A 15,759-nucleotide genomic window follows, 5' to 3' on the forward strand; every position below is an offset into this window, starting at 1 on the left:
CCACTACCGCCGCTACCAGCACCACCACCACCACCACCACCACTGCTATTGCTGCCACCACTACTACCACTACCACTACTACCACCACCACCACTACCACCGCTGCCGCTACTACCGCTGCCACCACTACTACCACCGCTGCCATCCACCACCACCACCACTACCACTACCACTGCTATTGCTGCCGCGGCCGCTACTACCACTACACACCCACCGCTGCTACCACCACTACTCCTACTGCTGCTACTACTACCACTACCACTACCACCGCCGCTGCTACTACTACCACTACCACTGCTGCCACTACTCACTACTACTAATGCCGCTACTACCACCACCACTACCATTACTACTACTGCTGCTACTACTACTACTGCTACCACTACTACCGCTATTGCCGCCGCTGCCACCACTACCACCGCCGCCGCCGCCACTACTACTACCGCTAATACCGCTGCTACTACTACTACTACCACTGCTATTGCTGCTGCTACTACTACCACCGCTGCTACTACTACTACTACTGCTATTGCTGCTGCCACCACTACTACTACCACTACTACCACTACCACCATTGCTGCTACTACTGCTGCTACTATCTACTACCACTGCTATTGCTGCCGCGGCTGCCACTACTACCACTACTACCACTGCCGCTACTACCACCACTCCTACCGCCGCTACTACCACTACCACTACCACTACCGCTGCCGCTGCCACCACTACTACTACTACTGCTGCTACTACTACCACCACTACCGCTGCTACTACTACTACTACCATTACTACTACCGCTGCCACCACTACTACTACCGCTACTACTACTACCGCCATTGCCGCTGCTGCTACTACTACCACTGCCGCTGCTACTACCACCACCGCTATTGCTGCTGCTACTACCACTACCGCTGCTACCACCACTACTACTACTACTACTACTACCGCTGCTACTACTGCTGCTACTACTACTACTACTGCCATTGCTGCTGCTACTACCACCACTACCACCGCCGCTACTACTCACCACTGCTATTGCTGCTACTACTACCACTACTACCACCGCCATTGCTGCTACCACCACTACCACTACCACCACCGCTGCTACTACTACTACTACTACCGCTGCCACTACTACCACCACCGCCATTGCTGCTGCTGCTACTACTACTGCCGCCACCACCACTACTACCGCTGCCACTACCACCACCACTACCACTGTTGCTGCCACTACCACCACCGCCATTGCTGCTGCCACCACCACCACTACCACCGCTGCTACTACCATACCACCGCTATTGCTGCTGCTGCTACTACTGCTACCACTACCGCTGCTGCTGCCGCCACCACTACCACCACTACCACCACTACCACCGCTATTGCCGCCGCCACCACCACTACTACTACCACTACTACTGCCATTGCTGCCGCTGCCACCACTGCTGCCGCCACCGCTACCACTACCACTACTACCACTACCACTGCTATTGCTGCTGCTGCTACCACCACCACCGCTATTGCTGCTACCACCACCACTACCGCCGCCACCACCACTACTACTACCACCGCCGCTACTACCACCACTGCTATTGCTGCTGCTACCACCACCACCACTACTACCGCTGCCACTACCACTACCACCGCTGCCACTACCACCACCACCACTGTTGCTACTACCACTACTGCTATTGCTGCTGCCACTCACCACCACCACCACCACCACCACCACCACCGCCGCCACCACCACCACCGCCACCACCACTACCACCACTACCACCACCGCCACCGCTGCTACCACCACTCCCACCGCCGCCACCACCACCACCACCACCACCGCCGCCGCCGCCGCGCCACCACCACCACCACTACCACCACCGCTACCGCTGCCACCACCACCACTACCACCACCGCCGCCGCTGCCACACCACCACCGCTATTGCCGCTGCTACTACCACCACCACTATTGCTGTTGCTGCTACCACGACCACCGCCATTGCTGCCGCCGCCACCACCACCACCACCACCACCGCCGCCACCACCACCACCACCGCTACCACCACCGCCGCTGCCGCTACCACCGCCGCTGCTGCCACTACCACCACCACCACTACCACTGCCGCCGCCAGTGCCGCTGCCGCTACCACTGCCACCGCCGCTACTACCACCGCTGCTACCACCGCTACCGCTGCCGCTACCACCGCTACCGCTGCCACCACCACCACCACCGCCGCTACCACCACCGCCGCCGCCGCCGCTACCACCGCCACCGCTGCTACCACTACCGCCGCTGCTGCTACTACCACCGCCGCCGCCGCCACCACCACCACTCCGCCGCCGCCGCCCCCGCCGCCACCACTACCACCACCACCACCGCCGTTGCTGCTGCCGCTACCACCACCGCCGCCGCCGCCACCACTACCACCACTACCACCGCTGCTACCGCTACCACCGTTATTGCTGCTGCCGCTACTACCACCGCCACCGCTGCCGCCGCCGCCGCTGCCACCACCACTACCACCACCAACGCCGCTGCTACTACTACCGCTGCTGCCGCCGCTGCCGCCGCCGCCGCCACCACCACCACCGCCGCCACCACCGCTGCCGCCGCCACCACCACTACCACTACTACCACCGCTGCTGCTGCCACTCCCACCGCCGCCACTACCACCACCACCACCGCTACTACCACCGCCACCGCTGCCACCACTACCACCACCACCGCCGCCGCTGCCACCGCTACCACCACCACCACCACCACTGTTATTGCCACCACCGCCGCTGCTACCACTACCACTACTACCATTGCTGCTGCTACTACCACCAACACCATTGCCGCCGCCACCACCACCACCAACACCATTGCCGCCGCCACTACCACCACCACCACCGCCACCACTACCACCGCCGCCGCCACTACCACTACTACGAATACCATTGCCGCGCCACCACCACCACCAACACCATTGCCGCCGCCACCACCACCACCACCACCACCACCACCACCATTGCCGCCGCCGCCACCACCACCACCACCACCACCACCACTACTACCATTGCCGCTGCCACTACCACCACCACCACCACTACCACCATTGCTGCTGCCACCACCACTACTACTACTACTACTACTACTACTACTACTACTACTATTGCTGCTGCTGCTACTACTACTACTACTACTACTACTATTGCTGCTGCTACTACTACTACTGCTGCTGCTGCTGCTGCTGTTGCTACTACTGCTAGTACTATCATACCCTGATGAAGACAGCTTGGCTGTCGAAACGTTGGATATTACATTTTTGCATCTGAGCTCCTAGAGTGTGCGGCTCTCCCTTATTTTCAAGTTTTCTACTCCGCTAGCCAGCACCTCGCCTAAATAGGTGTGTGTTTCTTTTTCTTCTAGATTGTACTACTGCTACCACTGCTACTGCTACTACTGCTACTGCTACTACTACTACTAGTACTAGTACTTCTACTACTACTAGTAAGGACTTTCCCTGAGGTCTGCTGGGAGTATACATGTGCTGATCTTTTAGATCATATTAAATCAGTAATACAGATGGCAGGTGACTTTTTAAGAGGTTCGTGTTAAGGCTAAGTAATCTGGTGCAATTTGTTTCTCACAAAGACAGATATGGTAGCCTACTATTTCCTTGTCTGCCATATCGTGGAACCAGGCCTATTCACAACATACTTTAAATCACCCAGTAGTTATCATGCTTTAAATCACCCAGTATTTACCATGCTTTAAATCACCCAGTAGTTATCATGCTTTAAATCACCCAGTATTTACCATGCTTTAAATCACCCAGTATTTACCATGCTTTAAATCACCCAGTAGTTACCATGCTTTAAATCACCCAGTAGTTATCATGCTTTAAATCACCCAGTATTTACCATGCTTTAAATCACCCAGTAGTTACCATGCTTTAAATCACCCAGTAGTTATCATGCTTTAAATCACCCAGTAGTTATCATGCTTTAAATCACCCAGTATTTACCATGCTTTAAATCACCCAGTAGTTATCATGCTTTACATCACCCAGTAGTTATCATGCTTTAAATCACCCAGTAGTTATCATGCTTTAAATCACCCAGTAGTTACCATGCTTTAAATCACCCAGTAGTTATCATGCTTTAAATCACCCAGTAGTTATCATGCTTTAAATCACCCAGTATTTATCATGCTTTAAATCACCCAGTAGTTATCATGCTTTAAATCACCCAGTAGTTATCATGCTTTAAATCACCCAGTAGTTATCATGCTTTAAATCACCCAGTAGTTATCATGCTTTAAATCACCCAGTAGTTACCATGCTTTAAATCACCCAGTAGTTATCATGCTTTAAATCACCCAGTAGTTATCATGCTTTAAATCACCCAGTAGTTATCATGCTTTAAATCACCCAGTATTTACCATGCTTTACATCACCCAGTATTTACCATGCTTTAAATCACCCAGTAGTTATCATGCTTTAAATCACCAAGTATTTATCATGCTTTAAATCACCCAGTAGTTATCATGCTTTAAATCACCCAGTATTTACCATGCTTTAAATCACCCAGTAGTTATCATGCTTTAAATCACCCAGTATTTACCATGCTTTTCCAGCTATATGGTACAAGCGGGAGATAAATATGACATTTGACTGATGCTAGTTTGAAGTTCTAGTCCTAGCTGTAGTCTAGCATTTGGAATTTTAGTAGCCCAAGACAAATTACTCCATTTCTCCCATTGCTCTGTCTCCATTCTGGGTTCTGGGGGTATTTCTCCTCTTTGAAATGGAGTACATATGTATTCAGTCAGATCTGTCACCTGGCCTACAAAACAATCACCAGCAGAACTGCATCAATATGGTTCTGTTTGCAGCATTTGGCCATTATATTCTGAGTAGGCAATTGCCAGCTTCTTGAAAACGTGCTTGAAATTAAATGTTTTATTTGTATGCAAGATGTTTTTGTTTTGTATGCAAGATGTTTTTCTTTCTAATTGGGCAGACTCATTTTTGCCATTACTCAGCCACTCTCTCTACGATGCTCCTGGGAACTTAGCGCCCAATACATTCAGCACCCAATACATTCAGCACCCAATACATTCAACACCCAATACATTCAGCACCCAATACATTCAGCACCCAATACATTCAGCACCCAATACATTCAGCACCCAATACATTCAGCATCCAATACATTCAGCACCCAATACATTCAGCACCCAATACATTCAGCACCCAATACATTCAGCACCCAATACATTCAGCACCCAATACATTCAGGGCCCAATATTGGATTACAAGACATTAATGTAGGTTGTGTTGAGAGTACTGAATACTGGATGGAAAGAGAGAACTGATCCTTTTCTTGGTCTCACTAACTTCAGTCTCTAGAGAGACAGAAGTGTCGAGTCATAATGTATAACTCAAGCTTTGTCAGTAGCTCTGCGTCACGTTAAACAATGATCTTCGGGGAATCACATTCTTTACGTAGTTGAAGGCCAATGAGAACTACTTGTCGGATCATTTGAGGTTAGTGGATAATAAGATGATGTTTGAGTTGAACATCATTTCATCTTGACGGCCTGATGTATGGCAACGTGACACTACTACCAGTGATTGAACTGGTTTGGCTGCTCCACCTTCCTCTCCTCCCCAGCTTATACTTGGGGCATTTTTGCTTTCCCCCCACTAAATAGTTAAGGTTAGGATTGGGGGAAGTGAATCTGATCCTAGATCTGTACTTAGGGGAAACTTCACCATGCTGTCCAACCACCAGCCCAAGAAGCCTACTGAAGCCCATTATTTAATCATTCTATTGGAAGACTTGGGTTTTACATGCATCTTAGTAAACAGAGATAGAGACAGGCTTCAGCTTAGCCGCCCTTAGCGGGCTAAATAATCTTCTGTTAGAGCAGTTTTACATGAATGTATTGCATTTCTTTAACACCACCCGCCATTGGACTCCCAGGGAGGGTTCTTCAGCTTGTCTCATCTCTGCAGGAATATTTTTCCTTCACTGTAAGACAAAATAACTAGGTACAGACATCAATTCACTTGAAGGCATTGTTACTGTAGTAGATACAGACCTACAGCCTAAAGTAAAGGTGCTGTACGGTTACATCGAATATCTTTACTCAGTGTTCTCCTGGTCCCTTGTGCATTGTTACTGGGACTACCATGCAGAATGGATTCTTGTTTCACTTTTTCTACCTTCTAAAGAGCCCAGTTCCTCTAGTCCTATTCCACCACACTGTCTTGCCGTGGACAGTCTTCAAGAGACATTTCCATTACAGATGCAGGAAGTCAGTCCCCAAGGCCAGAGCAGCATAGAGACTTGCCTTAGTTGGAAATCACATTACCAAACACAGGCTTGGAATTCACTCTCCCAATTGGAATGTTTCTCCTCTCTTCCTCCTCTCCTCTTCCTCCTTCTCCTCTCGTCCCTCCTTCTCTCCCATGGGGCAGTGATCAGGCCCTGGTATCCTCCACACTGTTTCCACTGGCCATCAGGCTGTAACTGGGGCACAGTTTAAACGGCCTGGCTTTGTATTTATGAGGGGAAATAGAATCTTCATAAATATGCAATGGCTTTTAAGTGTTTGGGCTGGAATCTCACATTTGTATTGCCTGTGTGTAGTACTATGCATTCATAAAGCCGCGCATGACCCCAACCCAGCCATGCGAGGCCAGAATGTCTCCTTGTCAGCCAGCCATAGACTTAACATGGAGCCCTAGTTTTGCTCACTTACAGCATTTTATGACAGGCATGTGAGTGGTCCATCTGGCCAGTCATAGACTTTACAGTCATAAGCTAGTCTATTGAGACTCTAGTTAGCACTTTAGGTTCGACTCGTCGTGAGTGGTCCGTCTGGTCAGGTCTGGGGGTTTGATGTTAAACTGGACAGACACTGAGACGATGTCACAGAGAGAGACAGGGAGGTTTTGACTGAGTGGCTGTTTGAGTGTCACATTGTTCCTGTGGAGCTGATCAGATGGGGGGGTAATGGTTGGTGCCCTCCTTGGCCACTCTGCCAAAGCTGCACACACCCCACTAATCCGCTCAGACAGGCTACCCACTGTCACTAGGCAGACGGGCCACTGTCACTAGGCAGATGGGCCACTGCCATGGCATAAGATAACATCACTCACACAGAACGGTTGTAAGAGCCTGTCTTCTCTTCACCTCTCAGTAGAAGGGATTCTATGTCTGTTATCAATATGTGTTTACTGTGTTTTGTTGTCTGTCTCTTTGCCTTTACTTAATTTCTGTAAGACATTGACTACTGTCTCTGAACTCAACTCTTCTGTGTTGCCCTACCGTACAATGGCTTGACTACTGTCTCTTAACTAAACTCTTCTGTGTTGCCCTAGCATTTAAATTTGTATTTATTTATTTAATTTCACCTTTATTTAACCAGGTAGGCCAGTTGAGAACAAGTTCTCATTTAAAACTGCGACCTGGCCAAGATAAAGCAAAGCAGTGCGACAAAAACAACACAGAGTTACACATGGGATAAACGAACGTACAGTCAATAACACAATAGAAAATCTGTATACAGTGTGTGCAAATTATGTAAGGAGGTAAGGCAATGAATAGGCCAATAGTGTCGAAGTAATTTAGAAATTTACACTGGAGTGATATATGTGCAGATGAGGATGTACAAGTAGAAATACTGGTGTGCAAAAGAGTAGGAAAAACAAATATGGGGATGAGGTAGGTAGTTGGTTGGATGGGTTATTTACAGATGGGCTGTGTGCAGCTGCAGCGATCGGTGAGCTGCTCTGACAGCGGACGCTTAAAGTTAGTGAGGGAGAAATAAGTCTCCTTCAGTGACTTTTGCAATTCGTTCCAGTCATTGGCAGCAGAGAACTGGAAGGAAAGGTGGCCAAAGGAGGTGTTGGCTTTGGGGATGACCAGTGAAATATACCTGCTGGAGCGTGTGCTACGGGTGGGTGTTGCTATGGTGACCAGTGAGCTGAGATAAGGCGGAGCTTTACCTAGCAAAGACTTATAGATGACCTGGGGCCAGTGGGTTTGGCAACGAATATGTAGCGAGGACCAGCCAACGAGAACATACAGGTCACAGTGGTGGTTAGTGTATGGGGCTTTGGTGACAAAACAGATGGCACTGTGATAGACTGCATCCAGTTTGCTGAGTAGAGTGTTGGAGGCTATTTTGTAAACAACATCGCCGAAGTCAAGGATCGGTAGGATAGTCAGTTTTACGAGGGTATGTTTGGCAGCATGAGCGAAAGAGGCTTTGTTGCGAAATAGGAAGCCGATTCTAGATTTAACTTTGCATTGGAGATGCTAAATGGGATTCTGGAAGGCGAGTTTACAGTCTAGCCAGACACCGAGATATTTATAGTTGTCCACATATTCTAAGTCAGAACCGTCCAGAGTAGTGATGCTAGTCGGGCGGGCGGGTGCGGGCAGCGATCGGTTGAAGAGCATGCATTTCGTTTTACTAGCATTAAGAGCAGTTGGAGGCCACGGAAGGAGTGTTGTATGGCGTTGAAGCTCTTTTGAAGGTTTGTTAGCACAGTGTCCAAAGAAGGGCCAGAAGTATACAGAATGGTGTCGTCTGCGTAGAGGTGGATCAAAGAATCACCTGCAGCAAGAACGACATCATTGATATATACAGAGAAAAGAGTCGGCCCGAGAATTGAACCCTGTGGCACCCCCATAGAGACTGCCAGAGGTCCGGACAACAGTCCCTCCGATTTGACACACTGAACTCTATCTGAGAAGTAGTTGTTGAACCAGGCGAGGCAGCCATTTGAGAAACCAAGGCTGTTGAGTCTGCCGATAAGAATAAGGTGATTGACAGAGTCGAAAGCCTTGGCCACGTTGATGAAGACGGCTGCACAGTACTGTCTTTTATCTATGGTGGTTATGATATTGTTTAGTACCTTGAGCGTGGCTGAGGTGCACCCATGACCAGCTTGGAAACCAGATTGCATAGTGGAGATGGTACGGTGGGATTTGAAATGGTCGGTGATCTGTTTGTTCACTTGGCTTTCGAAGACTTTTGGAATTAGTGCTGCGGGATGCAAATTTGTGTTTGAAAAAGCTAGCCTTTTCTTTCCTAACTGACTGTGTGTATTGGTTCCTGATTTCACTGAAAAGTTGCATATCGCGGGGTCTTTTCGAAGCTACTGCAGTACGCCATGGGGTGTTTTTGTGCTGGTCAAGGGCAGTCAAGTCTGGAGTGAACCAAGGGCTATATCTGTTCTTAGTTCTACATTTTTTTAAAGGGGCATGCTTATTTAAGATGGTGAGGAAATTACTTTAAAGAACAATCAGGCATCCTCTACTGTCGGGATGAGGTCAACATCCTTCCAGGATACCTGGGCCAGGTCGATTAGAAAGGCCTACTCACAGGAGTGTTTTAGGGAGCGTTTGACAGTGATGAGGGGTGGTCGTTTGACCGCAAACCTATAACGGATGCAGGCAATGAGGCAGTGATGGCTGAGATCCTGATTGAAAACAGCAGAGGTGTATTTGGAGGGCAAGCCATACCATGGCTTGACTACTGTGTCTTAACTCAACTCTCCTGTGTTGCCCTACCATACCATGGCTTGACTACTCTCTCTTAACTCAACTCTCCTGTGTTGCCCTACCATACCATGGCTTGACTACTCTCTCTTAACTCAACTCTCCTGTGGTCCGTCTCTGCAGGGGATCATCCAGAAGATTTTGGACATTCACAAGGTGAAATGCGTTGCGTGCTTTGGCCTGCGTCTCAGCCACTCCCAGTCTGGCCAGGTCCACTGGCTCCACCCTGATATGGGTGTGTCCCATGTGAGGGAGAAGTACGAACAGAACCGTTCCCAGGAGGAGTGGAGGTAAGCAGACTGTGTGTGTGTGTGTGTGTGTGTGTGTGTGTGTGTGTGTGTGTGTGTGTGTGTGTGTGTGTGTGTGTGTGTGTGTGTGTGTGTGTGTGTGTGTGTGTGTGTGTGTGTGTGTGTGTGTGTGTGTGTGTGTGTGTGTGTGTGTGTGTGTGTGTGTGTGTGTGTGTGTGTGTGTGTGTGTGTGTGTGTGTGTAAACCAATGGCCCTTAGGCAATGACAACATGTCTGTCTGCCTTTGTTGTCATGGAGATATGGAGCAGTTGGTGCCCCTGCAACACCTTTTAATCTGTGTGTGTTTTTCACTGCTTCAACTGAATGCCTCGGTAGGCACAAACTATATCGTTTTTCACTATCAAGTGGAGTTATGTGGCCATTCATTCTCCTATTAAGATAAAACCAACACATTGTATGTGTGAGCTATCTGTAACCATCACATGAAATATGTTCTGAACACAGAATTCATCATGGCTTCAGGATAAGCCACTTAAGAGCCACTACAGCTTGCATACTGTAGTACGCTGTTTTGCATTCAGAATGGCCTCATTTCATTGAACATTATAAACATCTTAAGTTTCAACCCTGACTTGGATCATCACTCGAGGCATTTCACAGTCCATCCTAAGTTACTGTCAAATGTTCCTCCTCGAATCTCCGCAATCAATCCTATGAATGGGAGTCTGAGGTAGTTTTTCTGACTGTCTTTGAGCCTGAAGTCTGTGTGCGTCCCAAACGGCACCCTATTCCCTACATAGTGCACTACTTTTGACCGTAGCCTATATAGGAAAAAGACTGCCATTTGGGACACAGCCTGAGTGTGCGTCATCTCTCTCTACATGGCTCTGCTATGGATGGGTAACTACCCTGACTTAAATCTGTTCACAAAGAACTGTCTGGCTTTTCTCACCCATTATGATTGGACCAGTGCCACTGACTAGGACACACTGTTGTGTTTTTCCTATCATGATGTGATTTCATATCCCAGAGTTCTCTCTCTCTCTCTCTAGTTTGTGATAGAACTCAGGGTGAGAGAAATGGGAAGCAACAAGAGTTCAGTCTCCCTCCTTCAATCGCCCTCCCCCCTCCTTCAATCGCCCTCCCCCCTCCTTCAATCGCCTCCTCCCTCCTTCAATCGCCCTCCTCCCTCCTTCAATCGCCCTCCTCCCTCCTTCAATCGCCCTCCCCCCTCCTTCAATCGCCCTCCCCCCTCCTTCAATCGCCTCCTCCCTCCTTCAATCGCCTCCTCCCTCCTTCAATCGCCTCCTCCCTCCTTCAATTGCCCTCCTCCCTCCTTCAATCGCCCTCCCCCCTCCTTCAATCGCCCTCCCCCCTCCTTCAATCGCCCTCCTCCCTCCTTCAATCGCCCTCCCCCTCCTTCAATCGCCCTCCTCCCTCCTTCAATCGCCCTCCTCCCTCTTCCCTCCCACCTTCAATCTCCCTCCTCTCCTCTTCCCTCCCTCCTTTACTGTTCCACAATAAGCATACTGAGGAGCTGTGTGTGTGTGTGTGTGTGTGTGTGTGTGTGTGTGTGTGTGTGTGTGTGTGTGTGTGTGTGTGTGTGTGTGTGTGTGTGTGTGTGTGTGTGTGTGTGTGTGTGTGTGTGTGTGTGTGTGTGTGTGTGTGTTTGCGCGCGCACGCTTGGGCAAGCTCTCTTGCTGCATAGAAATGGCTCAAGGGTTTGTTGAATCTACTTAGAGTGGAAATCTTAAATTCCCTCACTCCACTGGACTGCAGTGTTCAGCTCTGTGCACAGAACAGCTCTTCTCACAGCCCAGCGCAGAACAGCTCTTCTCACAGCCCAGCACAGAACAGCTCTTCTCACAGCCCAGCGCAGAACAGCTCTTCTCACAGCCCAGCACAGAACAGCTCTTCTCACAGTCCAGCACAGAACAGCTCTTCTCACAGCACAGAACAGCTCTTCTCACAGCCCAGCACAGAACAGCTCTTCTCACAGCCCAGAACAGAACAGCTGTTCTCACAGTCCAGCACAGAACAGCTCTTCTCACAGCACAGAACAGCTCTTCTCACAGCCCAGAACAGAACAGCTCTTCTCACAGCCCAGCACAGAACAGCTCTTCTCACAGCCCAGAACAGCTCTTCTCACAGACCAGAACAGAACAGCTCTTCTCACAGCCCAGAACAGAACAGCTCTTCTCAAAACCCAGAACAGAACAGCTCCTCTCACAGCCCAGAACAGAACAGCTCTTCTCACAGCCCAGAACAGAACAGCTCTTCTCACAGCCCAGCACAGAACAGCTCTTCTCACAGTCCAGCACAGAACAGCTCTTCTCACAGCCCAGAACAGAACAGCTCTTCTCACAGCACAGAACAGCTCTTCTCACAGCCCAGAACAGAACAGCTCTTCTCACAGCCCAGAACAGAACAGCTCTTCTCACAGCCCAGAACAGAACAGCTCTTCTCACAGCCCAGAACAGAACAGCTCTTCTCACAGTCCAGCACAGAACAGCTCTTCTCACAGCCCAGAATAGAACAGCTCTTCTCACAGCCCAGCACAGAACAGCTCTTCTCACAGCCCAGAACAGAACAGCTCTTCTCACAGCACAGAACAGCTCTTCTCACAGCCCAGAACAGAACAGCTCTTCTCACAGTCCAGCACAGAACAGCTCTTCTCACAGCCCAGAATAGAACAGCTCTTCTCACAGCCCAGAACAGAACAGCTCTTCTCACAGCCCAGCACAGAACAGCTCTTCTCACAGCCCAGAACAGAACAGCTCTTCTCACAGCCCAGCACAGAACAGCTCTTCTCACAGCCCAGAACAGAACAGCTCTTCTCACAGCCCAGAACAGAACAGCTCTTCTCACAGCCCAGAACAGAACAGCTCTTCTCACAGTCCAGCACAGAACAGCTCTTCTCACAGTCCAGCACAGAACAGCTCTTCTCACAGTCCAGAACAGAACAGCTCTTCTCACAGCCCAGCACAGAACAGCTCTTCTCACAGTCCAGCACAGAACAGCTCTTCTCACAGCCCAGAACAGAACAGCTCTTCTCACAGCACAGAACAGCTCTTCTCACAGTCCAGAACAGAACAGCTCTTCTCACAGCACAGAACAGCACTTCTCACAGCCCAGAACAGAACAGCTCTTCTCACAGTCCAGCACAGAACAGCTCTTCTCGCAGTCCAGCACAGAACAGCTCTTCTCACAGCCTAGCACAGAACAGCTCTTCTCACAGAACAGAACAGCCCTTCTCACAGCCTAGCACAGAACAGCTCTTCTCACAGCCCAGAACAGAACAGCTCTTCTCACAGCCCAGCACAGAACAGCTCTTCTCACAGCCTAGCACAGAACAGCTCTTCTCACTGCCCAGAACAGAACAGCTTTTCTCACAGCCCAGAACAGAACAGCTCTTCTCACAGCCCAGAACAAAACAGCTCTTCTCACAACCCAGAACAGAACAGCTCTTCTCACAGCCCAGAACAGAACAGCTCTTCTCACAGCCCAGAACAGAACAGCTCTTCTCACAGTCCAGCACAGAACAGCTCTTCTCACAGTCCAGCACAGAACAGCTCTTCTCACAGTCCAGCACAGAACAGCTCTTCTCACAGCCTAGCACAGAACAGCTCTTCTCACAGAACAGAACAGCTCTTCTCACAGTCCAGCACAGAACAGCTCTTCTCACAGTCCAGCACAGAACAGCTCTTCTCACAGCCCAGAACAGAACAGCTCTTCTCACAGCCCAGCACAGAACAGCTCTTCTCACAGCCTAGCACAGAACAGCTCTTCTCACAGCCCAGAACAGAACAGCTCTTTTCACAGCCCAGAACAGAACAGCTCTTCTCACAGCCTAGCACAGAACACCGCACACCTGTTCAATAGGGGACATAAACCCTTTATTTATACTTTGTTAAGTGTGTGTGTGCTTGTCGCGCATCTGGGTTTTATGTCCATGTGTGTGAGATTTGCAGAAAGTCAAACAGTGTTAACTGGTTATAGTCTAGTTAGACAGACAGAGAGTTTCCCCTACTTACACTACATGATGCCCCCAGGGTTGGTTTAGTCATCTGAATGTTCCTGTCCTAGGAGTGAGTGATGTTGAAACACTGTCTTTCAGTGATCATCAGTGACACACACCTTCCTCAAAAGGAAGAAATCGAACCCTGAGGGCTCTGTGTGTGTGTGTGTGTGTTCGTGTGTTTATTCCAGAGGGCCTTTAGCTCACCCAGGAAGCTGGCATGTCAGGAGGATGATGTCATCCTCATATTAGCCTGTGGTTAACCCAATGCAGATGTCTTTCTTTTCCATCCACCACCTGTATGAATGACAGGCCTATTGTGGACTTGTCTAAAGGTGTTGTAAGTCATGGGGTTGGTTTGGACTTTGATGTCAGTGTTTTGGTGGTGGTGGAGCTCGGTGCTGAACAGTAGTACAGGGTGTGTGTGTGTTGATCAGTTTTTCAGTGCTAGATTAAAGTGTGATAGTAACAACCAGTGGTCCAATCAGACGATCTCGACGTGGAGGAATGTACAGTGCAGTGTCTATCTACCTATGGGTATATCATCCCTAACTGGTACTGCAGACCTTACAGATTTCATCCCATTATCACTAGATTCAGGTTTCGAATGGTGGTCATTATTCTGTTTGCAATATGTACACCAAGTCTTGAAGAACAACCAAGCTAAATCATTCGGCGAACTAAGTTCAGACTTTCATTTGCCAAAGTCAGATTTCATCCACTATTTACAGCTGAGACTATTTACTGAAACACCCCAACTGTGTAAAAATGAAGGGTGAGCCCTCTCCCATAGAAAAATATCTAATGAATATCCAGAAAAGGACAACTAGTAGTAAAACAATAACAAAACTATACCAATCTATTGCTGTCATGACACAGAGCAAAACTCTGCAAACTAAGTGCAGGTGGGAATCTGAATTTGTGGAGAATATTGAAAATCAAACTTGGGAGGCAATCTGTAGAAATGCTCAGACCGTTAAACACTCAAATACATGTAAAGATTATCAATGAAAATCATCCGGACGTACTTTCTAACTCCAGACAACATGGTGACGATAAGACCAGGAACAACCAGTGAATGCTGGAGAAAATGTGGGGAATTATTAGCAAATGATCTACATATTTTCTGGTCTTGTCCTAGAATAATGAAATTCTGGAATGATGTTTTTGCATTTTTAAACAATATATTTAAATGCTCCCTGGCAAAGAACCCAGAGAATGCTATCCTTGGAGTAATTCCTGAGCGGTTTCAAAATGCCTACCTATTAAATATACTTTTGTCTGCAGCAAAGAAATGAATTACAGCACATTGGCTGAATAAGGACATGCCTACCATAGAATAGTGGGCTTGTAGAGTAAAATAAATCTATTTAATGGTAAAGATTACCTATAAAATAAAACTGCAGACAGATGTATGTGAAAAAAAGACCTGCTCCTTATAAGTAATATTGCGTGGACATAAGACTCATTAGTCTTGAAACATGACAAACGGGATGACTTGTTTTTTGTGTTGTGATTATTATTTGTTTTTATAACATTTTTATTTGTATTTAATTTTGGGACTTAATTGTATAGTTATTTGATTTGTTATATAACCGTTTGTGTCTCAGAAGACCAAAACCTTAATAATATTCATCATATTTACTTCACCAACACTAGTTACACTTCCTGACGGGACGCCCCCAGGTGGTGAAGGTAGGAAACAACACCTCCACTTCGCTGATCCTCAACATAAGGAACCCATAAGGGTGCGTGCTCAGCCCCCTCCTGTACTTCCTGTTCACCCATGACTGCATGGCCATGCACGCCTCCAACTCAATCATCAAGTTTGCAGACAACACAACAGAAGTAGGCCTGATTACCAACAATGACGAGTCAGCCTACAGGGAGGAGGTGAGGGCCCTGGTGGAGTGGTGCCAGGAAAATAACCTCTGACCT

At 48.5% G+C, this 15,759-nt stretch overlaps 1 protein-coding gene across 12 annotated transcripts in view; it reads left to right on the top strand.

The window, feature by feature from the left end:
• LOC106588992 (focal adhesion kinase 1) overlaps window positions 1-15,759 on the top strand; it is a 252,781-nt gene that overhangs the window by 132,541 nt on the left and 104,481 nt on the right. For 11 of the 12 annotated variants that reach the window (XM_014178602.2, XM_014178603.2, XM_014178600.2 and 8 more), the window contains one exon: window positions 9,679-9,845. In XM_014178602.2, the coding sequence (XP_014034077.2) occupies window positions 9,679-9,845 (167 nt within the window). Of the gene's footprint in view, window positions 1-9,678; window positions 9,846-15,480; window positions 15,521-15,759 lie in introns of those variants that run through there. The other variant, XM_045709600.1, reaches the window with a different exon arrangement.

Source organism: Salmo salar, chromosome ssa27, assembly GCF_905237065.1.
Source record: "Salmo salar chromosome ssa27, Ssal_v3.1, whole genome shotgun sequence".
Taxonomy (NCBI): Eukaryota; Metazoa; Chordata; class Actinopteri; order Salmoniformes; family Salmonidae; genus Salmo; species Salmo salar.